The following is a 25,932-nucleotide window of genomic DNA, read 5'->3' on the forward strand; positions in this document are numbered from 1 at the left end:
ATTCTTGATGTCTAGAAGCTTAATAACATCAGAAGTAAGTGTATCAACTTCCCTCTTCCTTTTGCTTCCATTTTCTCAAAGGTGTGAGTTGGGGTTTGAGTTGGAATGATGATCTTTGATCCATAATGGCTATGCATCTGAACCCATTGACTTAAATAGAGTTAATATGAGTTGGTTAGATTATGTAAATCTAACATTAATGGTTTTACAAGTGTTTAGTTTGTGAATGCCATTAATGTTCGAAAATTGGCATGCATGAGGTGGTTGGAAGTGTTTGATAGTCATTAATAATGGTTTAATAGTTCATTAATGACAGTGTGAGCTAAAAAAACCTAGTAAACCTAATGAGTATATTTTGACAGTAAGTTGGTGATTTTGATAAGTTTGGAATATTGAGTTAGAATGTTGAAATTTATCTAAATAAGGTATTAATAATTATCCTTATGATTAAATTGTGGACTAAACAAATTTGGCACCATTCAAACTAATTGGAGCTTAGGAAGTGTTGGTAATTGAGGGATAAACTTTTGACCTCTTAAAGGTTTAAGGTAACAAGGAAAAATATAGTTTGTTAATTGATTGTACATTAAAAGGATTTGTTTAGAAATTGTGATAGAGATTAACTTGTTTTTTTAATGTAAATTTTGCAAATGTGATATAGCATGTAACGTGCAAGTACTTGTATAATTTGATGAAATGTTATGTATGTTTATACATGTATGATAGATGCTATTAAGTAAGAGCATGCATATATGAAAATGAATAATATAATATATTGAGTTATGTGGAGTATGATGAGATAAATTGTGATGAGCATGATACAATGTGATTAATATTGTTAAATCTACATACTAAGTGTTGACGTATGATTGGCATGGTCATTGATGGTGGAAGTGCCTTTAGGAAGTGTTGGCAGCACCGGCGGCAGACATACTGCTTGAGTCGTGCCCGGAAGGACATTGTCCTTAAAAACTATTTCGGCACACCTTTTGATGATCGAAAGTTTTTCAGGATTAAACAAGCACTTTCTGCGGCAGAGCAAGGGAACAGAACAATAAAGACTAAAAAGCAAACACAGATGAAAAGATGAACACAAGAGCAGAAGGCGGAGGGAAAAGAGAATTGCCTCGAAAACTCAAGAGGCTAGTACTTTGTTCTGTCTGCACCCATGGCTATATATAGCCCGCAGATGGAGATATGAATGTTGGCTCATAATCACAGGATTAAAGCTTCAGTTACACTCTCATAAATCACGTTTAAACACTTGTCTGGGGGGTTACGCAGACGTAAATCACAATTAAGCCTCTGTCTGGAAATGTTAGCAGACAAAACATTTAAGATATTAACTTCACAAAATCGGTTAATCTAGAGACGTTACCAGACAAAAATGTTCAAGACATTAACTCACAAAATCGATTTTCAAAAGAGGCTTAATGCTGAAATAACTGCCAAGGCTTTAAGTTCAAATTCGAAACAGCAAAACTAGAGGTTTTTCAGTTAAGCTAAAAAAATTATTTATTTAATTATTTTTGTAAAAATAACCTAGTAAAAGGAACCCATTGCCTCTTGAACTCGCACGCAAGGGGTGAATCAGTTGATTTTAACTACGATTGCCCTGTGTTGGCCTGTCTTATGTGCGTGAGGCTACTTCTCCTCAAGCCCATCTTACTAGCCCACTTCATTCCTTAGTATATATACACTAGGAGAGTCCTTCTTTTAGTCAATGTGGGACTTTGACACATACACACTTTTGACACACATACAACAATCCCCCACATGTGTCAAAAGAATCTATGTTCGTCTGTGTTATTCACACAGAAGATAATCACTTTGAATTTAGTGTCTGTCGACTTGAACTAAACTTAGACTAATAAAACTTAGCACACAGAAAAGTCGGTGTAACTTTATTATTGAACCAACAGATCTTGAGCATGTGCTAGAGGTCTTATTAATCAGATTATACCCCCACAGTCTCTACTGTTAACGACGGTTTTGCACGTTATCGACCATGCGCGTGCCTGGTTTTAACAAATGCTTTAGAGATTTTGTCACAATCTCATAAGAGTGGCCCCACTCTTCATTTGTATAGGTGTTTTCATCAAGTATATCTGCAATGAATACATCTTCCATAAGGACTATGAAAACATTAAGAGCTTTTGCTTAGCCTTCGTTCAATGCATTCTAGCACTTTCTTAAGCCATATGAAGGGATAGAATTCAGTGCTAGCAGAACTAACAAGTGACTTATTCTTACCCATTGAACCTTTTTCATGGGACCTCCAATCACAAAGGTTGGATTACCATCACCGTTAATTTTAAATAGGCTTAAGTCCCATTTCCCTCGACGTTTCAATAATAAATTTCTTCCCCAGGGTTTTAGTTAATGGATCCACCAGATTTAACTCTGATCTCACATAATAGATTGAGATGACCCTATCTTTGAACAGCTGCCTTATAATATTATGTCTTAATTGAATATGTCTACTTTTGCTGTTAAAGGTCTTATTTTTAGTCATTGCTGTAAAGACACTGATGGTGTGGGCTTTTCACCTATTGGAATACTCACTAAGAAGTTTTCCAACCACTCAGCCTCAGTCCCAGCTAGCTCTATGGTAATGAACTCAGAATCCTTTGAGGATTTTATGTTGATTGTCTGTTTTGCAGACTTCCAGGTTATTGCACCACCATCAAGAGTGAATATATAACCACTTGTGGATTTTGTCTCTTCTGAATTTGAAATCCAGTTAGCATTACAGTATCCTTCAATACAACAAAAAATCTACTATGCAATATACCATAATTCATGATACCTCTCAAATATCTCAAGACTCTCACTAGAGCCTCTCAGTGTTTACTGCTTGGACAGTGGGTATATCTGCTCAATTTGCCTACAGCATAAGCTATATCAGGCCTAGTAAAGTTTATCAAATACAACAGACTCCTAATAATCTGTGCATACTTAGATTGAGCAACTGGGTCACCCTTGTGCTTTTTTAATTGCACACTCGAATCATAAGGAGTACTCAAAGGACCATCTTCAAGATGTCTAAACTTTTTGAGAATTTTTTCAACATAATGTTCTTAGGAAAGCAAGATCCCACTTTTATTTCTTATAATTTTTACACCCAAGATTACCTTGGCTTTACCCATATCTTTCATATCAAAATTTGAAGAAAATTTGTTATTTTATTAACAACACACATACTAGAGCCAAAAATTAGCATATCATCCACATACAAGCATATAATTACACAATCATTATTCACAAGTTTTGTATAAACATGTCTTTCTACTTCAACAGTAGAAAATCCACTAATTGTCAAAACTTGATCAAATTTCTTATGACATTGCTTAAGTGCTTGTTTTAAGCCATACAAAGACTTAACAAGTTTACAAACTTTGTTTTCTTGCTCAGGAATCACACATCCCTCAGGCTGTACCATGTAGATTTTTTCTTCCAAATCACCATTTAAAAAAGCAGTTTTAACATCCATGTGGTGAACAAAAGGCTTGTAAATTAAAGCCAAAGCAATAAAAACTCTTATAGAAGAGATTTTAGTCACAGGAGTGAATGTGTCAAAATAATCTATATTTTCATTTTGAGTAAAACCCTTGGCCACAAGCCTTACTTTATATTTATTAATTGAATCGTCTGAAAAATATTTTTTCTTAAAAATTCATTTACACCCAATAGCCTTAGCTCCTTGTGGCAAATTTGCTAAAACCCAAATTTTATTTTTCTTTAAAGAATCAATTTCAATTTCAATTGCTTCCTTTCAAAATTTGACATCTGGAGAAGAAATAGCTTCATAAAAATTTAACGATTCATCTTGTACTAAATAAGTGTAAAAATCATTTCCAAAACTTATTTCTTTCATTTGCCTTTTACTTCTCCTTAAAACCAAATCCTCATTTAAATTTTGTTCAAACTCTGAATTCTCAACGGGTTTAGAAATATGTTTAATTTTTAAAGGAAAAATATGTTCAAAAAATTCAGCATCCTTAGTCTCTACAATTGTATTTTGGTCTAAAATATCACTTTTTAAAACTAAAAAGCAATATGCTGCACTTTGTTCAACATATCTAATAAACATACAATCAGAAGTTTTAGAACCAATTTTTCTCTTTTTAGGATCAGGTAATAAAACTTTTGCAAGACACCTCCACACTTTCAAATATTTTAAATTTGGGGTAAACCCTTTCCATAACTCATAAGGTATTTTCTTTGTTTTCTTATAAAGTATCCTATTTTGTAAAAAACATGCAGACAAAATAGCTTCACCCCACAAGTTATCAGGCGCAGAAGAACTCACAAGCAAAGCATTCATCATTTCTTTTAACGTTCTATTTTTTTTTTGTAACACCATTGGACTCGGGAGAATAAGGAGGTGTTATCTCATGTATAATTCCTTTTTTTTCACAAATATCATTTAACAAAACATATTCTCCACCTCTATCAAATCTAACCTTTTTAATCCTTTTGTTTAACTGATTCTCAACCTCTGCTTTATATAAAAAAAATTTTAAAAGCCTCATCTTTTTTTCTTAACAAGTATACCTTAGTATATCTTGAAATCATCAATAAAAGTGATATAATATTTTTTACCATATCTAGTCATGGTTTGTTTTAAATCACCTAAATCTGTGTGAATTAAAGACAATAAATTTAGATTCTCTTTGACTAGAAAAATGAGGTTTTTTTACTTTGCTTAATTTCTGCACATACTTCACATTTTTCAAAATCATTGTTTTTAATTTCAGAAAGTAGTCCAAGTTGTCGCATCCTATTTATATAACTTTTACTAGCGTGACCTAGTCTAGCATGCCACAGATCAAAGGAATCAACCATATAAACAAGCATATACTCAGCAGATTCAGTCCTACTCATTTCATTAACATTCAAAACAAATAGTCCCTGATTACAATACTCTTTGCCCACAAACACATTATTTTTTGTCATTACAATCTTGTCAGATTCAAATGATATTTTAACCCCAGCTTTTCTTAAAAGAGCAACTAACACTAAGTTTGCTCTAACTTCAGGCACATGCAGAACATCATTCAGAGCTAAAGTCTTTCCTGATGTGAGCTTTAAGACCACTTTTCCTTTTCCTTAAACTTTAGCAGTTCGAAAATCAGTAAGGTAAATATGGTCTTCCCCTTCCTTTACAAGATTATAGGAGGTAAATATCTCTTGGCTAGCACATATGTGCCTAATAGCCCCAGAGTCTACCACCCATTTCTCCACATCTGAAATCAAGAGAGCTTGTGACACCACTGTAGTAATGATGTCATCATCACTGTTACCATCTCGTTGTACTAAATTTACATTTGGCTTTCAAGGTTTATCACGGTTCACTCTCTTCCTACACTATGCTACATAGTGTCTTGGTTTATCACAGACAAAACAGTCTCCTTTCTTCTTGAAAGAGGGGTTAGAAGCATTGGGTTTGTAATTAGATTTCCTATTCTTCTTGTCTTTAGTTTTAGAATCATACATCTTATTGTGAGGCTTTGTCTCCACCAGGTTAGCTTTAGATGTCATTTCTCTTATTCGAGCTACACGTATTATATTGCAGTTAGTGTCTTCGATGATGATGTGAGTGATCAGGTCAGTCAAGGATAGCTGCTTATGTTTGTGTTTCAGCTACTGTTTGTAATCAGACCATCTGGCAGCTTCTCAATCAGGATCCCAGCAACGAACTCATCTGAAAGGTTGATGTTTTCAGCATGAAGCTCCTCCAACAGCTTATGATATTCATTGATTTATTCCTTTATATCCTTACTCTCGGTCATCTCCCATTTGTAGTAGTTGCCCACAATGAACTTTTGTTTGCCGGCATCCTCAGTAGTATACTTTATCACTAAGGACTCCCATATCTTACAAGCTTCCTTATAGACATAGTAGACATCAAACAAATCATTAGATAAAGTGCTAATGATAGTGTGTCGGCATACCTTGTTTGCATGAGTCTATGTAACTCTCTGGGCTTGATCAGTATCAGCAGGAGGCTCGGATTAAGCAAGACTAACACTACACCATGCATGTCAAGAATGGAGAAGACTCGTTCCTGCCAGCGTTTGAAGTTCCTACCGTTAAAGACTTCTATCTTTGATATGTCTGGGAATAGCCTCGGTAAGGGGACGGCAACAGCGACAGGGACATACTGACCTCCTACCGAACCACTGGGCACACCTTCAGGAGTGACATTCTTAGCACTGTTGGTTGCCATTGGGTTGAATAGTTCTTAAGATTGTTAGTGGCACTGGTAGTAAACGTGAATGGCGAACTACGAACTGCTTGAGTCGTGCCTGGAAGGACACTGTCGTTAAGAACTATTCTGGCACTCCTAATAACCGGTAGTTTCCCAAGATTAAACAAGCACTTCCTACAGTAGAGTAAGGGAATAGAACAATAGAGACTAAAAAGAAAACACAGACAAAAAGACGAACATAAGAGCAAAAGGCAGAGTGAGGAGAGAATTGTTTTGAAAACTCAAGAGGCTGGTACTCTGTTTATTTGCACTCATGGCTATATATAGCCCGAAGATAGAGACAAGAACGTTGGCTCATAATCACCGGATTAAAGCTTCGGTTACACTCTCATAAATCACGTTTAAACACTTATCTGGGGGGTTATACAGACGTAAATCACAGTTAAGCCTCTGTCTGGAAATGTTGGTAGACAAAACGTTTAAGATATTAACTTCACAAAATTGGTTAATCTGAAGATGTTGGCAGACAAAAACGTTTAGGACATTAACTCACAAAATTAGTTTTCAGAAGAGGCTTAATGCTGAAAAAACTGTCAAGGCTTCAAATTCAAATTCAAAACAGTAAAACCAAAGGTTTTTCGGGTAAGCTAAAAATAATTATTTATTTAATTATTTTTTGTAAAAATAACCCAGTAAAAGGAACCCATTGCCTCTTGAACTCACGCGCATGGGGTCGAATCAGCTAATTTCAACTGCGATTGCCCTTATTGGCTTGTCTCATGTGCGCGAGGCTACTTCTCCTCCAAGCCTATTTTACTAACTTACTTCGTTCCTTAGTATATATACACTAGGAAAGTCCTTCTTTTAGTCAATATGGGACTTTGACACACACATACTTTTGACACACATACAATAGGAAGAGGAGTAATGTGATAAATCTACGTGATAATGGTGGCTTACTATTGTAATTGAAAGCTAGTCAGACTGTCGACCTGTTGGAATCAGAAGGTAGTTATTGTCTCATGATTGATAAGGGACTATTCCACTTGTTCTTCGAGGGGCACAAATCTAATTAGTCTCTACCGATTCATGAGAAGGCTAAATTAAGATATAAGGCCCTATTGTTGTTAGTATTAGGGGAAATCGCAAATCACAAATGAGTGATGTAGCCTTGGCTAGGAAACTCCTCACTAGCAGAAGGCTTGGTTAATACAAGTTTATAGACATGCTATTAAATAGCCACCAATTTCATGTCAAAGGTATTAGAAAGGTATAAAGTTGATATTGATCATGCATTTCATGTTTCGGCCATATGGTTGTTATTATTATAATCCGACCTGATTTGATAAGGGCACATGGTTGTTATTATTGTGACTCCATATATGTATTATTATTTATACATATTATGAGATGATATGTGTTTATGTCTGGCCACATGATTTTTAGTATTGTGATCATAACAGCCTTTTGAAAAATACACAATATTTATGAAAAAATAAGGTAATTGCTATTTACATATATAATTAATTAACAATCATTTGTATAGGTTATATTAACCTTGGTTACTGGGTGGTCTTACTCACCCTCCATTCTTCAGTATCACATGAACTAGCTCTTTAGATTAGGAATGTGGAAAACAACCAGAGGTTTAGGATTCAAAGGAAATCCTATTAGTAGGCTTCATAGTTTATTTACATATATTTTCATTGATAATTTCCCACTAAGATTTCATATGCTTTTGGTGCTTGCATTACTTTTTAAACTAATTGAAATGTGTATTTTATATCCTAGATTGTATGTTCTAATGTTGTAAAATTTAAATAGGGACAAAATAGTAGTGTAAGTAGGAAGTTGTGTAAATGAATGAATATAGAAATTTATATGTTGATTTATGAATATTTGACTCCCTCTCATATTTTTATGATCAAGGATTGAGCATTGAAAATGTGATATTCATAACTCCATTATAGTCCATTGAAGGTGGTTTAAAGATTAGTGTGAGCTCTTAGCACTTGAATAGAGGTTTGGACACTCGAGTTGCATGACATTGTTAAGAGGAAGTAAGTTTCACAATGGGTGTTCAACTTTTGATTGAAAAATGATTTGATTGGAAATTTAGTGCCATTAACTAAAGTTTGAAGAAAGCTCTCTAAAGACATTTAGATCATTTTAATCGGATGTCGGACAGAAAAATGGGGCTCGTTGGAAGTTCGCCCTAGGAGTTGTCATGAGACAACTCTGCTAAAAAAGGATAAAGGTGCATTTTTATCCTTGAAGTATTTTCCAAGAAGCACCAAACACCCTAACATTTATATTGGAGCAATTTTGCCCTTAACGTTTTCAAAACAGAGCATTTTTTCTCTTTCTGTCAAATTTTTTTAATTGTTAATGTTTGATGTCAACTTTGAAATTTTGTCAAAAAGAGCAAAAATGATCTGTTTTGAAAATGTTAAGGGTAAAATTATTCCAATAAAAATGTTAAGGTGCTAGGTGCTCTTCGAAAAATATTTCAAAGATAAAAATGCACCTTTATCCATAAAAACATGTGCAATGCACTGTGGTGCATCATGTTATTTTGTAAAAAATGATGTTTTCCCAACTTTTGCAAATGCTTGACTCAATTTGGATTTGCATGCTTCCATAAAGGTTTTCAACTCTAATTTTTGGTTATGACATGTTTGGGATGATTGATTAGCTTATGAAAACTTGAAATCTCAATGGTAATGGAGTCAGCTTCCCTCAACTCTGCCTCTCTACTGAGGCAAAGGCAAATCTGGGTCGTCTAAATTTAATTTGGATGATCTAGATTTAATATTTTTAATTTAAAAATAAAAATTATAAATTTTTTAATAAGTATGCTTATCAATCTGATAGTCTAAATTTAATATAAATGGTCTAAATTTAATATTAAAATTTTTTAATAAAGGTATTGCTTTGTCTAGAGTATATTTGCACTGTCCAAAATATATATGAAAAGCTAATTTAAATTTTTAATATTAAATTTGAACCATTTATATTAAATCTGGACTGTCAGATTGATAAGCATATTTATTAAAAAAATTACAATTTTTATATTTAAATTAAAAATACTAAATCTAGATTAAATTTGGAGGAGGATTCCCTCAGCAAATTGAAGCCAACTCTAATTTAATCGAACAACTATCAAAGATTTTGTTATATTATACTTAAAAATATCAAGTCTCATATTGATGGAGGCGATAACATAAGTAAAAAGTGTTCTAATTGTATTAATTGGTTTGAATTTTTGAAATGTAAGTAAGCAAATTATTTTCTAAAGTTTAGGTCTAGTTGCTCCACAGGTTTTTAACTCATTTATTATATAAATGTTCTATCAACTTTTGAAGAACATACAATCTGAATCTTATCATTAACATAAGTTAACTTTAAATGTTAGTTATCTAAAAAATAAATTTAAAAATTAAAAAAATAATAAAAAACTTGGTCCTTTTTTTTTTACTTTTTTTAGTTCTTGTATGTAATTTTTTATTCTTTTTTATAATTTTTGAGGTTTTTTTATTATTTTCTAATCAACTAATAGTCAAAATTAATAGAAGAGGCTAGAATGCATGATTTTTTAAAGTTGGAGAAATAATTTGCATAATAAATAAGTTTAGCATTTATGGTTCTACTAAATCTAAAATTTAAGGAGTAAATTGCTCATTTATCCATTAACATGTATCTTAATAATTTTTATATATTTGATTAAATCTAACGGTTATAATAAGGGTATTTAGGTCACTTATAAAATCCATTAGAGTAATTTTTGAATTACAAGGTTAATGGGTAATTTAACATGTATCGTAATAAGTGTATTTAGATTAACATTATTAAATTGTAATTAAAAGTGATAATTAATAATTATTTAATTTCATAATTATTTTACATTATTTTTAAAAAATTTTGAATTAAAAAATTATATTTCCATCCCAATTTACATCTATATTATTATGAATATTGAAGAAAAGGCCAAACTCTTTATTTAACATGTATCGTAATAAATGTATTTAGATTAACATTATTAAAATTGTAATTAAAAGTGATAATTAATAATAATTTAATTTTATAATTATTTTAAATTATTTTTAAACAATTTTGAATTAAAAAATTATATTTCCATCCCAATTTACATCTATATTATTATGAATATTGAAGAAAAGGCCAAACTCTTTATTTATGCTCATATATAATTCCATGAACTTTAACCGCAACATTATGATATTCCCTCTTTTGAGCATACAACAAAAATTAAAACCAAAAAGCGCACTTACCAAATCCACCCATTGGTGTTGCACAACTTAATCAATAGTCATTCTAAAAAGCCATGCGAATCTTACAGCAAATTTCCAATCAACACCTGAGGGAGATCTATTCAAAAGATTCGAAAATATAAAACAAAATTTTCCCCTTTCTTTTTATAATTTTCAAGGGATGTGGAAACAAAAACCAAACCCACGAAATTTGATAGCGTGTTTGGTTTTATATTTAGAAATCATTAAAACCATAGTTTGGATGATAACAAGTAATTACTTGCTTTCACCAAAACTATAGTTTCAATAGTTTATAACGTGAAATCAAATCCACTATAATTTGTATTCTCATAGCTTACTGAGAAGGTAAGCTCAAGCCATAGCCACCTGTTCCCTTCTCTTATGTTTTGTTAAGCAAACATGCAAGATTGCGAAGTTCTTCAAACGCATGCATTGTTTCTGCATCAAATCCCCCAGCAAACTGTATTCAGAAATGAAGTGGGAAAACATTAGCACTTCAACGCATATCAGTATTGGATACGATGCCAACACAGATTAGTTAAGCAAATTAAAATATTGGTGCTTCATAAGCAAAACATGTGCATACAAAAGGGGGGGAAAAAAAAAGAATGACATGGCAAAATCCAGAAGTCTCCATAACAATGATTAAATATACAATATAGCATCCGTGTTTCAAACAGGATAAAAATAAAAAAAACATATAAAATGAAAATAAGAAAAATAACATGTAATGTAGATTAAGCAGCATTTTTAATTTACTCAATAAGGAATGTGGTGCCCCAAAATTCAATTAGAGACAAGTAAGTGGTCAGTCTAATTTATTTATTCCAAGTACAACCATTTTTGTCCTTATGGTGTTAATTGAGCAATATCAAGGAATAAATTAAAGTAAATGAAAATAATAATCAGATACAGCAAATAAAATGAAATGATTCATCGTCTCTCGTATGTGGATTCCCAACAATCCCTTTGTTTACAGGAATTTTTTTAGAGTTAATGATAATTGCAAGGAAGAATTTAACTATGAGAAAAAACTATACTTCAAAAATGTCAACTGTTTTGTACAGTTAAAATTTAAAAATTTAAAGGTATAACTTTTTTCACATTTATCACTTTTAATTTTAAAATAATACTGGATAGTTGCCAAAATAAAGAGGGAATGAACCTGATGGATTCTGAACGCAAATCTCACTCCTTGGAGAAGCATGTAGTCCATTGCAGGATCTTTTTCTGTTGATGCCTTGGTTTGAAGTTCCATAGCTACCCTTTTCATATACTTTTTTGCCAGTTTAACTGAGACTAGCTTTATCTGCAACATTAAATTTTAGTGTCGTTTGAAGCTCTCTAAACCAGAAACAATTCATCCTTCCACCGCCCAAGGAGTCCAGTTTCCATGTTTCTTACTTAAAATTCTAGATGTTATTTGAAGCTATATGCATCATTTGTGATATACTTCCCAAAAAAAAGAAAAAAAGAATAGCAATACATGGACAGATGGACTTTTCAAAAGGTCACTCATCTTAATACTAACCTCGCTTCAACACTGTTAATTGTGAAGTTCCAATGGGATCACGTGTATTAGTACTGATGTGATTGCATGTACTGGTAGAAAATAAGCATTTCATTTCCATTTAGATCTCATTATGGTGTTATCAAAAAAAAGATAGACCATTATGGTCTTCACTTTTCAAGCTTGCGTCATCAAGTAATGTGGGCTGCACAAAAGATGGGACGGAACTAAATTTCAACCTAACCCGAAGTCTAGTCTCTTTCATGAAAAGGATTAGGTTAGGTAACCTGTAATCTGGTATAGTTCAGTGATAACCTAAAGATTAACAGGACCGAATTTGGTTCATAGGACTGGAAGACTGGTCCTGTTAGTCCAGTACTTACTCACTTTTTTTTTCCCTCTATGAGAGGCAATAATCCATTTCAACTTAATAAACTTAATTAAGATAATAAAAACACTTATAATCATTAAATCCATGATAATTTCCAACAACAAAAAAAAATATTTTAGTTACAATCCAATTGGTCAAGATTATTAAATTATTAGTCTGAGTATGTGACCGTGCCAGAAACTAGACCTATTAAATAGTCTTAACTTATTATTATAAATAATTAGTAAATTAATTATAATCATATTAAATAAATTTAATAAGACCAGACTAGACCAAGTGGTCCAAATACCCAATCTCCTATCCAATCCAACTCAAAAAAATAGTCTGATCTTTTTAGTCTTTTCAGTCTTAAAGAACCAGCTTTTAATAGGACCGGACAAGACCGGATCTTCTCATGTCAGATTGAGTGACATGCTAAACTCAAATCATCTTAGAAACATTAGTTCTTGCACAAATATAAGGCACGATACAGTATACATACATATATACACACACACCACTCTATGTGACAAAATATATAATTTTCAAATGTAAATACAAATGTTTAGTCATTTTTTTTTTGGTCAGCAATATTGTCATATATTGTAAGTGTTGCATTTATATACTTCATACTATCTCTATAATAGAACATTTTTTTAGAAGGATTATTTAGTCTTTAATACAAGACACATGGAAGGTTATTTATTTATTATTATTTTCCAATTCCAACCCTATTGTAAATTTAATCTTATGACTTATCATATATTGTATATCTCTCTTCTTATTTTTAATTTCTAGGTTCCTATGAAATAGTTAAAAGCGCTTTATGATTGGGAATGAAGGGAGTATATGTATATTGCATATAATAAGACTTATTATTGATGTTGTCGTTGATAAAATTTATTATTTAAAATTAAATATCTTGACTTCACACATACATACATATATATATACATACAAATATAAGGCACGATACAGTATACATACATACACACACACCCCCCACTACATGTGACAAATATATAATTTTCAAATGTAAATACAAATTTTCAGATTGTATCCTTTTTTTTTTTTTGTCAACAATATTGTCATCTCTTGTAAGTTTTGCATATATATACTTCCTACTATTCTATTATAGAACATTTTTTAGAAGGATTATTTAGTCTTTAATACAAAGCACATGGAAGATTATTTATTTATTATTATTTTCCAATTTCAACCCCATTGTAAATTTAATTTTATGACTTATCATATATTGTGTATCTCTCTCTTCTTATTTTTAATTCCTTAGTTCCTATGAAGTAGTTGAAAGCACCTTATGATAGAGAATAAAGAGAGTATATGTATATTGGATGTAATAAAACTTATTATTGATGTTGTTGTTCATAAGATTTATTATTTAAAATTAAATATCTTGATATTTTTCAATTTCAACCCTATTGTAAATTTAAGTTTATTACTTATCATATATTGTGTATCTCTCTCTTCTTATTTTTAATTCCTTGGTTCCTGTGAAGTAGTTGAAAGCGCCTTATAATAGGGAATGGAGAGAGTATATGTATATTGCATATAATAAGACTTATTATTGATGTTGTTGTTGATAAGATCTATTATTTAAAATTAAATATCTTGAATTCGCACATATATACATATATATACATACAAATATAAGGCACAATACAGTAAATATACAGACATACACACACATCACTGCATGTGACAAAATATATAATTTTCAAATGTAAATACAAATGTTTAGTCATATCTTTTTTTTTTTTCCAACAATATTGTCATATCTTGTAAGTGTTGCATGTATATACTTCCTACTATTCTATTAGAGAACATTTTTTAGAAGGATTATTTAGTCTTTAATACAAAGCACATGGAAGGTTATTTATTTATTATTATTTTTCCAATTTAACCCTATTGTAAATTTAATTTTATGACTTATCATATATTGTATATCTCTCTTTTCTTATTTTTAATTCCTCGGCTGTGAAGTAGTTGAAAATGCCTTATGATAGAGAATGAAAAGAGTACATGTATATTGCATATAATAAGACTTATTATTGATGTTGTTGTTAATAAGATTTATTATTTAAAATTAAATATCTTGACTTCATACATACATACATATATACATACATACAAATATAAGGCACGATACAGTATACATATATATATACACATACACCATTGCATGTGACAAAATATATAATTTTCAAATGTAAATACAAATGCTCAGTCATATTTTTTTTTTTTTTTGCAACAATATTGTCATATCTTGTAAGTGTTGCATATATATACTTCATACTATTCTATTATAGAACATTTTTTAGAAGGATTATTTAGTCTTTAATACAAGGCACATGGAAGGTTATTTATTTATTATTATTTTTCAATTCCAACCCTATTGTAAATTTAATTTTATGACTTATCATGTATTGTATATTTCTCTCTTCTTATTTTTAATTTCTCGGTTTTTGTAAAGTAGTTGAAAGCGTCTTATGATTGGGAATGAAGAGAGTATATGTCTATTGCACATAATAAGATTTATTATTGATATTATTGTTGATAAGACTTATTATTTAAAATTAAATATCTTGACTTCATTGCTGCTAATAAACCCTTTTCCAGGAAACACTGTCCAACAGATACTGACATTGGTAATGCTTTCATTTTATATAAATGGCACAAGCAAGGTGTCATGTCAAAGTCATTGTTCGCATGTTAATGTAGACAGATGAAAAGTATGATGTACCTTTCCAATGATTCCGTTATCAAGCATCCATTCTACAGGGATTCGGAACTCCTTGCAGTTGCGCATCAAAGAGTCTCTTGTGCGGAGAAGGTTATAAACAGTACGCTCCATCCTGACAGGGGAAACAAGCATAAAATTGAATGAGCTCAATAATGGCTAAATTATGTACTATACAGGACTTATTTGTACTCCCACAGATATTCAGTTGAATACTTTTCTGATAATGCAACCATTTTCTTTAGAGAAATATCACAAGGTAGCCGCTGATCGTCCTTGTAAGACGACACTTCAGTCTCCAATTTTTTCAGATCTCTGTATCCGAACGCGGCTTCTCGTAATGTGTCAGCTTTCTTTTCTGGCCAATCAAAATGCTTTAGGACTGCTCTCTCATCCACCTAAGAGTTTGCATGATCAAAACCAGTATAATTAGACAAGAACGTACAGAAGTACTTTCTTTCACATTCAAATGAATGAAATATCTTACGAGGAAGCAGAGTTCATCATCCAGCCACTTCACGAATGCCACTACATCTTCTATGTTCTGATAAACTGCATTGTTTACCTCTCTAATCAAAGAATTTACAAATTCCCCTTGTGTCTCAACATCTGCTTTTATCTACATACCAATGGATAATGAACAGTTATACACTAATGTAAAGCAGAGCGTTCATCAAATCAAAATTCCAAGACATTGAAATGGTTTGATAAATCTGTTATTAAATCCCCGAGATTTCACTTCTCCCGGTGCTGATGCTCAAAACCATACTTTTTTGGTCTTAAAAATTCAACCAAAATTTAGTTTAGTTCGTGTTGTTTAAAAGCTTGTATTGGATGATTTTAGTTTTAAAAAATTAAAAGTGATCCCTCTCTTTTCAAACCTTTCTTAAATTATCCCAACATATTCAACCAGGTGTTATTTAGATACTCTAATGTATAAGGTTCATGATAATTCACTTAAATCACTAATCTTAGATAGCATGTGACGCCACACGTGAGTGATTTTCAATCATCTACTTTAAGCATTTTTTTTGGGTAAACATCTACTTTAAGCATTTTGTTAATTGTTAATCTTAACCATATTCAAAGTGCTAAAAAGTCAAATGGTCACTCCCATTTAAAAAATTTAATGCAATGTAAAAATAATAATAAGAACGAACAACTTAATACTTTTCAAAAACTACAAGAAAGAAAGCACTATAACCCAAATAAGGAACATGAAAAGTTGAAATTACTCACAGCAAGCAAATGTGACGAGCGGTTTTCAATTTCTCCAATCATGCTGCTACGAACGTCAGCAACATCTGGTGCATCGGAAAGTCCACCATTTGAAGAATCCTTTCTAGAATCTCTCTTCATGAGTGAATGGTACAATTCCACTACTTGTGGAGCTCGTTTCACCATCCCTCCTGTGTTACTACTCCTCTGTGCAAAATTCAGAGGTGGTGGTGGTGGAGGAGGAGGAGGAGGTGGAGGTGGGACTTGACTGGTATTTTCTTGTTTTGAATTACTAGACATAGAATATGAAGATGGCCTTGGAGGTGGATTAGGAATACGCAAGGCCCTTTTCTCAACATCTGAAGAAGCCAAAAGTTTGTTTGCTTCTTGGAAGCTCCCCAAACATTGTGGCCTTTGGACAATCTCCAAATCAGATTGTTTTTCCATTTCTTTTGTGCATAAGAAATAATCAGATTGTCTCCTCTTACTTAATGCGGTGTCTTCCTCTGAACAATTTGACGATCCACTAATAGAGTGCCTTCTTCTGGGGCTTCTCCCTATAAGACTATCTGGGCATTCTTCTACTTGTGACAAATGGTCACTACTTATGGGCCATTTCTTTGGCGGCTTCATTAAATTGAAACTATTTACACTATTCTCGAATAAGCGAGGGCATGAGGAAGGCTTATCAACAGAATCAGGCGTTGAGCATGATGAATTCTTCAACTCGTTTTTTAAGCATGAATTTACCCACCTTAGATAGGCAAGTTCTTCAACCTCAGTTAACCTGCTCATTTGTAAACCTTCTACTTGCTTGCACAGATCTTCATTTGTCAGTCTGAGCAATGATGCCTCGGCTTTGATTTTCGCTATAATATCACTCTGATTACAAGCATCGCGAAAATGCAGGGTGAAAAGATGTTATATCAGGAAAACAAAACGAAAAAAATCTCCCTTTAGGCTTTAGCAAATTTTTGAGTAAATACAATATTTGGATCATAAAAACCTACCAAAATCATTCCTCTATTCGAGTTAGTCCAATATACTGAGAAACTCAATGCATACTTGTTATTCCCTTACAATAGTGGATGTTTACTCCTCCTCCTTCTTTTCTGGTTAAAATAGTGGATGTTTACTTTACTTTGACAAACTAACTCAGTATACATGGGCCAAAAAAAATCTCAATATGCACGTATGTAAAATTAATAACTGTGGAAGATTAACTCGTGGCAGTGGGGAAAATCAACTATTAAAGCGGAGAGACATGAAATTTTCGTAAGTAAATTTTATATACATTAAATAAATTTCTCAGCTCTGCCAAGACAAAGGACAATGCAATGTTGCAAAAAAGAATGTGCGCTTCAGGAGTTTAAATTCTACAAACGGAAAAGAATTGCCAAAACGAACATAAGAAATTAACGAATGTAATTGGGAATAACTATTTCTACAACAAGATAGAACAGAATGCCGCTATTTTAATATTTTTCCTCTCGATCGAGACACTGAGTGTATTAAATAGTGAAGAATTAGATTTATGTTAAGCAAGTCAGCTTAATCGAAAATTTGCCTTTCTGTTTGAAAAATAAGGGATTAATAGAGAGAAAATCTATATCTCACGAAGCAACAGTGAACTAGAGAATTACCTCTGAAGATTTAGCAAGACAAGACATCTGAGACTCCAAAGAAGAGAGTCTGCAAGTGAGGTTCCTTTTTTGCATCTGTAGCTCCTTATTCAATCGCCTCAATTCAACAACCTCAAGCTCCAGATTCTGAGTACTATCCTTGAGGACTCCTTTCACCTCTTGTTCTTCTTGTCTTTCTGAAACGCATGTTGTTAAAGCAGCTAACTGCTCAGCAAGCTTAGTTTTATCATCTTCAAGCTCCTTTTGATTTCTCTTACACTCAGACAGTTCTGCTTGCAGCTTCAACTCTCTCTCCTTCGATTCTTGAAGAAGGCTTCTCATATGATCCAACTCAGTAAACAAGTCCGTCGACGACTGTCTCCGATGCGTCAGATTCGGATAAACCTGAGCAACATGCATCGAGCACGACAAATCACCGATGAGAGATCTCTTGACTCTTGAATGAGTGGGCACTGCTACTGAATTCGCCAGAGGTTGTTTCTTGTTCGGGGCCGTCGCTTGCGGTTTCGTTTTCTTGTCTGCGGTGAAGCCTTTGACAATGTGTGCTCCCCAGGAAGATGATAACCTAGGTTTCGAGTGATTCGAATTTCCTTTCGCATTTTGAAGCTTTGGATTCTGATTTTGATCGGCAAATTTTGACGGACCCTTGGTATTGGACCTCTTCTCTGCTACGTTTTCTTCTCCCATTGTGAATGAAACTTGAGAACTAACAGAGAATAACAATGGTGTGATTTCCTCTTAGGATTGAAACTTCAACTCCATTGAAGCTTGTAAGCTCCAATTTGAATTTGTGAGAGGGATGAATGATATGTGATGTGAGGTGGAGAGTGAAATGGCAGCTTTGCTTTTCTCTGCTCTGAGTATTTGAAATTTTGAAATTTGAATGAGGAAAGCTGAGCTGAGTGGGGCACTTAACTGCGCGAGCAGTACGAGGGCGGAACTAGGGAACTGCAACGGTCGTTTTTACGCAAGTGGGGACCACAGGAGCTCCAATTTGCCAGAGTCAACTTTTGATTGTTTGGAAAGGAAAAAGAGCAAAAGGGAAGAATGAGGATGCGTGCGTGTGGGAAATTTATTTTTCCCCTCAAAATAAATTCCAAAAATAATCAAGTCAATTTCCTTGATTTTCATAATAAATGAATCTAATTAATTTTTTGTTAGCAAGAACCGCGAGATATTCCTTCCATTTAATATTATAATGCACATTTTTAAATAATCATGTTCAAAAATACCAGTATAAGGTATTTTTTTATCTTTTTAAGATATAATTAATCAAATTTTATTAAGAAAATATCTTTAATTAGAGGTATAAATAATACTCACTCTATTAAAAAAATAAAACATTTTTAACTGAATCTCACTTTCAATAAAATAGTTACTTGTCTTTAAACTAACTATATATTTTCACATTTATCTCTATTTAATAAGGTGTTTAACATTAAAATAAATATAAAGTGATTTATTTAATAGAAATACTTTTGGACAAAGATAATAATTACACCTTAAAAGACTAAAAATGACTTATATTTTTATACATTCAACCCTTTAAAAAATTAAAACATTTTTTAAAGAAAGGAGTAAAGTTTTTTTTAATTAAAACACCATATTAATAAAAGTAAACAGTAAAAGAATACTCCTAATCTTATTTATAAGGTAGAGAGAATATTTTTTTATTATATTTATAAATCACCTCATTAAATTTTTAACTTAAATTTTCTATTTTACCCTCTATTGAATGTTGGAGAGACAATAATATGTTGTTAAAATATGCATATTTAATAAGGACAAAGTTAATAATTTATTAAATTTTAAGACATAGTTAATAAGTTTAAATATATTTCTTGGTTACAGCAAAATATGTTAAAAGTGACTTATAAATAAGACTAAAAGAGTTTGCAATTTTAAATGTCATTAACTAACTTATTAGAATGTATCATTAATTAAAAGTATCTTACAATTCTAAATAAAGGGAATAGCCCAAAACAAATTTAAAAAAATATTACAGTTAGACTTATTTTTAAGCACAAAATCTTAAAATGAAATGATCGTTTCAGTATTTATTATTAAAAATATTATTATTATTAAAATAAAAAAAATATTATTATTAGTGATTGAATTGAATTTTGATGGTTTATTTGAAATTGTTTAAGTGTTCTATGAGTTTGGATAGTAGTTTTTCATGGATTAATGGAAAACATAGCAAAACCCTAAGTTAAATGTTAAGTATTTGGGTGATTTGGAAAATGGGTAGTGGAATCTTAATACCCAATGACTAATACCATGTTAAAGTATGTTAGAATAGCTTAGGGACAATGTGAAAATGGTTCTAGAAGAGAGGTAGAAGGAAATGAGCCCTTAAGGTATGTTTGGTTTAAGAGTAGAGGATGAGTTTGATGTTATCTTGTTTAGTTCAAGCGGAGAGAGGAGGAAAGATAATTATATATGGACAATTTTACTCTCATTTTATTAATGTTGAAATATTGGAGAAATATATTTGCATTTTTTAAACTTATTGTAAAACCTTCAATTTTTAAACACATAATTAGCAAATAGTTAACCTTAAGGCAGATCTACCATAATATTTATAACTAATTTAATAATAAAAAATATCATGGAAAGAAAATGATCAATTTTGACTACATAAAAATTTAAAAAGTCTAAGTAAGAAAACCCCATAAAGATGAGATTTCATAAATCATTAAATCTCAAAATTAAATCTAAAAGTTATTTAGTCATTATAAATCAAAGTAAAAAGTGTTTGGGAAGCATGAAAAATAATTAGAGTGAAAACAAATCAAAATAAAGTAAAAAGGGTCATTTTTGCTTAATAGGGCTATGATCAAAGAATATTAAGCCACAGCCAACACTTCTAGTAAAGTTTTGGATGTAGCCAATTCTCTCACGAATGTGGCCAAATAATCTTGAGAAGTCCTTTGGTTGCAGCCGATAATCTATTAGCTGCGGCCAAAGATATCATAATAGCAACTCTCATGACAACTACTCAATTGTAAACTTTCGACGAGCATAACTTTTAACTTGGATATCTGATTGAGATGATTCAAGTGTCCACACATCAACAATTCATAATCTAGCTAACGGTTTTAGTTTTATATCAATCTAACATCAAATGAAGAATTTGGACACTCGAGACCACACTTTCATATTTTTACTTCTAAAACCATCAACCAGGTGTCCAAATCTCAAACTATAATTCATTAGCCCCACAAGAGCTTGAACCACACTTAATAAGATCTAATATACTTGTCTAAACAACCACAAGCACCAAACAACTCCTTATACAAGAATTGACCACCCAACCACCATAAAGCACATAACGAGGGGGTAAAAATGTAATTATTTACATTCAAGTTAAATAATCACCTAAAACATGTAAAACTCATTTAATTAGTTAAAATATACTTGTTTAAACTATTTTGGTACAGTATCATGGTCAAATTAGGGGGTTAGACCCTACTATAACCAAGATAATCCAAAAATGACTTTAAAGTTACAAATACAAGTATACTTCAAATAAATATAAGTTAATATAAAAGATCCCTAGTTGAAAAATATTATATTCAAATCACACATAAAAGATAAAACAAGAGATATTACAATTAATTACTCAGTCTCTAGCTTTATAGGCCTCCATTTTGCCCTTAGCTTGATCCTGACCTGTAAACATTAAACTACAAGAGTGAGATAAACATCTCAGTAATCAAGTAATTTAATCAAACATATTAAAGCATGGCAATCAGTATGACAATCACAACAATTAAGCGTTTAATATCACATAAGGCAAACTAACATTATTCACAAAGCATCTTTATAATGTGCTTCGCATGATCAAATGCAATCGCCTTATACCACTCCTTATATCATCTAACTAAATCCATGGGCTATTATCTCATATAGGTCTAGCCCATGTGACTGGACTAGCCCCACTCTCCAATCGTAAAGGGTTACTCGGCCAAAGGCTCCCACAATTACTCTTGAACCATGGATTCGCCTTACTCAAATTTCGAGGTGTTATAAGTGCCCAACCCACACAGTCCAATCTAGGATAGGTGATACTAAGCATCGAGCCCAGCCCATGTTATACCCGTTGATTGTTAGCAATATTAAGCACATAATAGTAATGAAGTATGAAGGCTACACCACGTCAATTTTCTATTATAATCCTTCTACTATACTAGGGTGAACTCCCACCCATTATGATTATGCAAGTTCAATCAACAAATGCAAATATAAGCACATGCATATCATAGTAATTCATCACCCTCATGATTTCTAGAACTTACTTACTTATTACAATTTACACTACATTATAGTTTACAATGGCTCGTTATATAATCAACTCATAGCCAATATAAGCTCACAATTCATATTTCAAATACCAAATAACATCTATATAAATATAATCACCAAGTATTTTATCATAACGAGTTATGTTCCATATTTGGATAATTGTTCAAAATCAACATATTCATCCATAAGCTCATTTCAAGCCATCCATAATAATATTTAAAGTGTAAATGTAGACATAATAATATATTATATTGAAATTTTTAGTTACCTCAACTCTTGGTTTACCAACTAAGAGTACCCGTGAATATAAAATGGAACCTCCAATAAGCTCAATAGTACCAACAATAGTCAATCTAGTACATGTTTGGATTATACTGTAACTTCAGTTAGTATAGGTGAAACTGAGGTTAAGATGCAAAACACTAAAAAAAATTTGTTTGGATTAACATAATTTTTCAACCTCAATTAGCTGATAAACGCACATTATCTATAAAGCCAACTGATCTGGCTTTTGAAGCTCAGCGTTCACGTTTGCCCATTAAAGCATTAAATGCATTTTAAAATTTATTGCTTTCTCTCTCTTATCTTCTAGCTACCCAAGCTGCTCCTTGCTTCCTGTACATGTTGCTTTTACCCGTGAACACACTTCCAGATCTACTTCCTTCGGCCAGTCTCCTTCGGCCAGTCGTCTTCCTAATCTGCTTCAAAACACACTTCCAGATCTGCTTCCTCCGGCTAGTCGTCTGCTTTGTTTGCTTCCTTCAGCCAGTCGTCAGCTTCGTCAGCTTCCTTCGGCCAGCGTCTGCTTCCTTCAGCCAGTCGTGGATCTCCAGCTCTCTTCTGTTAGTCTTTTTTGTCGATCTCCAGCTTTCCACCGTGTCCTTGCGTCGAAGTGCTTCTTCTCCTTATTGCCTCTCGATCTCTGCAATGTGAACCAGATCTGCACTTCGGCCAGTCATCTACTTCGTCTGCTTCTTATCTCTGGATCTACTCCATAGCACTTGTCCTTGCCAAGTAAGGTCATTCTTTTTGTCTCCTTCGTTGTCTTATTTCCTGTTGTGCTCTGCTGTTCCTTCTTTGAAGACTTTTCTTCCTTGACCCGTCATGCTCTGCTGCTCTGGAAAGTGATGTGCTTGTTATTATCTCATGTCCATCCCCTGTTTGTTTATTTTAGAGCAAAGGAAGATATACGTGTACATTTGTTTCCTATCCTGCTTGTTATTTTCTTTACTTTCCATCCCTATTCGTTCTGGAACTCAAGTTGCTGATGTTCATCTTCTTTTTCAATCCCATGCGATAATGCGTGCGTGTAACATGAGTACAGATGCCCATAAGTGTATGTCTTCCCCTGTTCGGTTATTTATAATGCTGTTAAACACTCACGTTAGAAGTAGGACGAAATATGGCAGCTCCTTCAACATCCAGAGGAAACACACGTTTGCTAGGCTCTAGACATTTTGATTCTTAGCAATTTCAGAACTTTCAAATCCCTTTCGTTAATTAATACCCGAGATTTTTCTTATTCAATCGTAGGAAACACTAAAGTCAACCTGGATTTAGTTAGATCTTGATATCTTCTCTGCCTTTAAACTAGAGACTTTATTAGGTTATATATACCACATTGTTAAAATATCATTTCATGATTTAGCTGTAGCCTTGTGGATCCTCTTCATTTTGTCAAAGCTAATTATTTAGCTCTTTTGATCATGTTTGGATTTAGTTTTTCCTTACCCCTTTGTGACCATAAATGCTATTCCCAAAGTATGTAGGTGTCTACATGTTTTATTTTTCTAGCCAGCCAGACTTGATTTTTGAGATGGGAATTTTCATTTAATCATGTATTTGATGGTCTTAATTTTTTTTCTTTTTGAGAGTAAGGTTGCGACCAGGTCACACAAGACTACAGAGTAAAGTATTTTCTTTTTTCAATTAATCTCAATCAATCTTCTCCAGCTCAGGAAAGAGGATTTGTAAATATAGCACGATTATTATCATTATCACTATCATGCTTCAATTCTTTTTGTGCAAGTTGCATTATTTTAAATTTTTGTTCTTTATTATATAAACTCCATGAATTTGAAAAATGCCAGACTGAAAATAGGAGATATATACTGATTTTGCATATATGTAGAGATATATATTGATTTTGCATGTTTGTGATGGCTAGCTAGTCTATACAACAATGAACAGCGATAAAGGAAAAGCTGTGTGGAATTCAACTTTAACAGAAATCTTCATTAAAGAATGCTTGGAACAAGTATACAAGAAACAAAGGAAAGGAACTGCTTTCAACAAAAATGGGTGGCAGGCAATAATTGAGGGGTTTGAGGCAAAAATAGGAAAAAGGTATGAGCGAAAGCAATTGAAAAATAAGCTAGATAACATGAGGAAAGAATGGAACGTATGGCATAAGTTGTTTTCAAGTGAAACCGGCTTAGGATGGGACAGTGACAAGAATACTGTTCATGCTCCAGATGAGTGGTGGGAGCGAAAAATCTTGGTATGGATTAGTTGTTAAGTGTTTTTAGAATTAGAATTTAATTTGAGAATTTTAATTGTTGGTTATTTGAATGGTTGCAGGAAAATCCTCTTTATGAAAAATTTAGATATAAAGGTCTGAGATTTGCAAGGGAATTAACCTTGATATTCAAGGATGTCCTGGCAACTGGGGAGACACTTTTTATACCATCTGCTACCCAGACCCAAATAGAGGATGATGATGATGAGGATGTGTACCGCCCTACTATTGACCTTCGAGAAGGCTCCGGTGATAGTGAAGAGGAGTTAAATTTATCTGACACCGCAGCACCTACGGGGGTCACCAATGAGTTGTTAGGCTTGAATGTCACCACAAATATTGGTGGAACTAGTGGTGACGGAAGTCAAGGCAAGAGAAAGAGGGTGGTAGGCATTAGTGGGAGGAAAAAGCAAAAAGTCCCTGCCTCAATGAAAATAGCAGATACGATGAGTGAAATGGCCAAGGATAATAGAGCTAGAATAGAGACAGTGAACAAGATTTTGGCAAATGACATAGGAGTTTCTGAGGTTGTGGCTCACCTAAATGGACTCCCAGAAGTTTTTGGTGATAAAGATTTACATTGGAGATGTGTCAATCTTGTTCTATACAAGCCTATGCGAGATGCTTACTGGCAACTTAAAGACCATCATGATCACTTGGTCAATTGGTTGAAGCACCAAGTCTACCATCTACCAGATTTTATTTCAAAGAATACATCAGGATGAATTTTTATCTAGGCTTATGATGACTTGGTCAATTGGTTGAAGCACCAAGTCTACTATCTACCGGATTTTATTTCAAAGAATACATATTCAAAGAATACAACAAGATATATCTGAGCAAGAAGAAATATGTCAATTAGTTGGCAAATATGTGATGCCATATGTGTGTAAAGAGCCATGAAGAACTAGCAGGCAAACAGGGCAAATGTGGGTTAATGAGATTTTACAAGGTCATCCTGATCGTTGTTATGAAATGTTTCGAATGGAAAAACATTTGTTTAGGCAACTATGTGCGACACTAGATGAGCTTGGTCTAAAGAAATCTAAAAAATGGGAGTTGAAGAAATGGTTAGAATGTTTTTGAATACAATTGGACATGGAG

At 32.6% G+C, this 25,932-nt stretch overlaps 2 protein-coding genes across 2 annotated transcripts; one reads left to right on the forward strand and one right to left on the reverse strand.

The window, feature by feature from the left end:
• Positions 1 to 10,398: 10,398 nt before the first annotated feature.
• On the reverse strand, positions 10,399 to 18,852 carry LOC129305006 (protein CHUP1, chloroplastic-like). The gene is made up of 7 exons (XM_054944902.1): positions 18,003 to 18,852; positions 16,381 to 17,241; positions 15,629 to 15,760; positions 15,358 to 15,539; positions 15,145 to 15,256; positions 11,669 to 11,812; positions 10,399 to 10,963 (listed from the first exon to the last, which is right to left on the reverse strand). The coding sequence occupies exons 1-7, from the start codon at positions 18,687 to 18,689 to the stop codon at positions 10,883 to 10,885; spliced, it is 2,199 nt and encodes a 732-aa protein (XP_054800877.1). The 5' UTR covers positions 18,690 to 18,852; the 3' UTR covers positions 10,399 to 10,882.
• Positions 18,853 to 24,492: 5,640 nt separating this feature from the next.
• Positions 24,493 to 25,553, forward strand: LOC129307268 (L10-interacting MYB domain-containing protein-like). Its single transcript, XM_054948187.1, has 2 exons — positions 24,493 to 24,810; positions 24,891 to 25,553. The coding sequence occupies exons 1-2, from the start codon at positions 24,493 to 24,495 to the stop codon at positions 25,551 to 25,553; spliced, it is 981 nt and encodes a 326-aa protein (XP_054804162.1).
• Positions 25,554 to 25,932: the final 379 nt, after the last annotated feature.

This window comes from Prosopis cineraria, unplaced genomic scaffold, assembly GCF_029017545.1.
Source record: "Prosopis cineraria cultivar Desert tree isolate PC_DT_omini unplaced genomic scaffold, ASM2901754v1 PC3, whole genome shotgun sequence".
Lineage (NCBI taxonomy): Eukaryota > Viridiplantae > Streptophyta > Magnoliopsida > Fabales > Fabaceae > Prosopis > Prosopis cineraria.

What these genes read in the sequence shown, in the direction of transcription:
- LOC129305006 (XM_054944902.1), bottom strand. Translation starts at nt 18,689, where the DNA reads ATGGGAGAAGAAAACGTAGCAGAGAAGAGGTCCAATACCAAGGGTCCG. An exon ending in ATGATGAACTCTGCTTCCTC is followed by an intron (nt 15,540 to 15,628) that starts GTAAGATATTTC and finishes GCAAACTCTTAG; the next exon opens with GTGGATGAGAGAGCAGTCCT. An exon ending in TTGCGTTCAGAATCCATCAG is followed by an intron (nt 10,964 to 11,668) that starts GTTCATTCCCTC and finishes TTCTGAATACAG; the next exon opens with TTTGCTGGGGGATTTGATGC.
- LOC129307268 (XM_054948187.1), top strand. Translation starts at nt 24,493, where the DNA reads ATGAACAGCGATAAAGGAAAAGCTGTGTGGAATTCAACTTTAACAGAA. An exon ending in GGTGGGAGCGAAAAATCTTG is followed by an intron (nt 24,811 to 24,890) that starts GTATGGATTAGT and finishes GAATGGTTGCAG; the next exon opens with GAAAATCCTCTTTATGAAAA.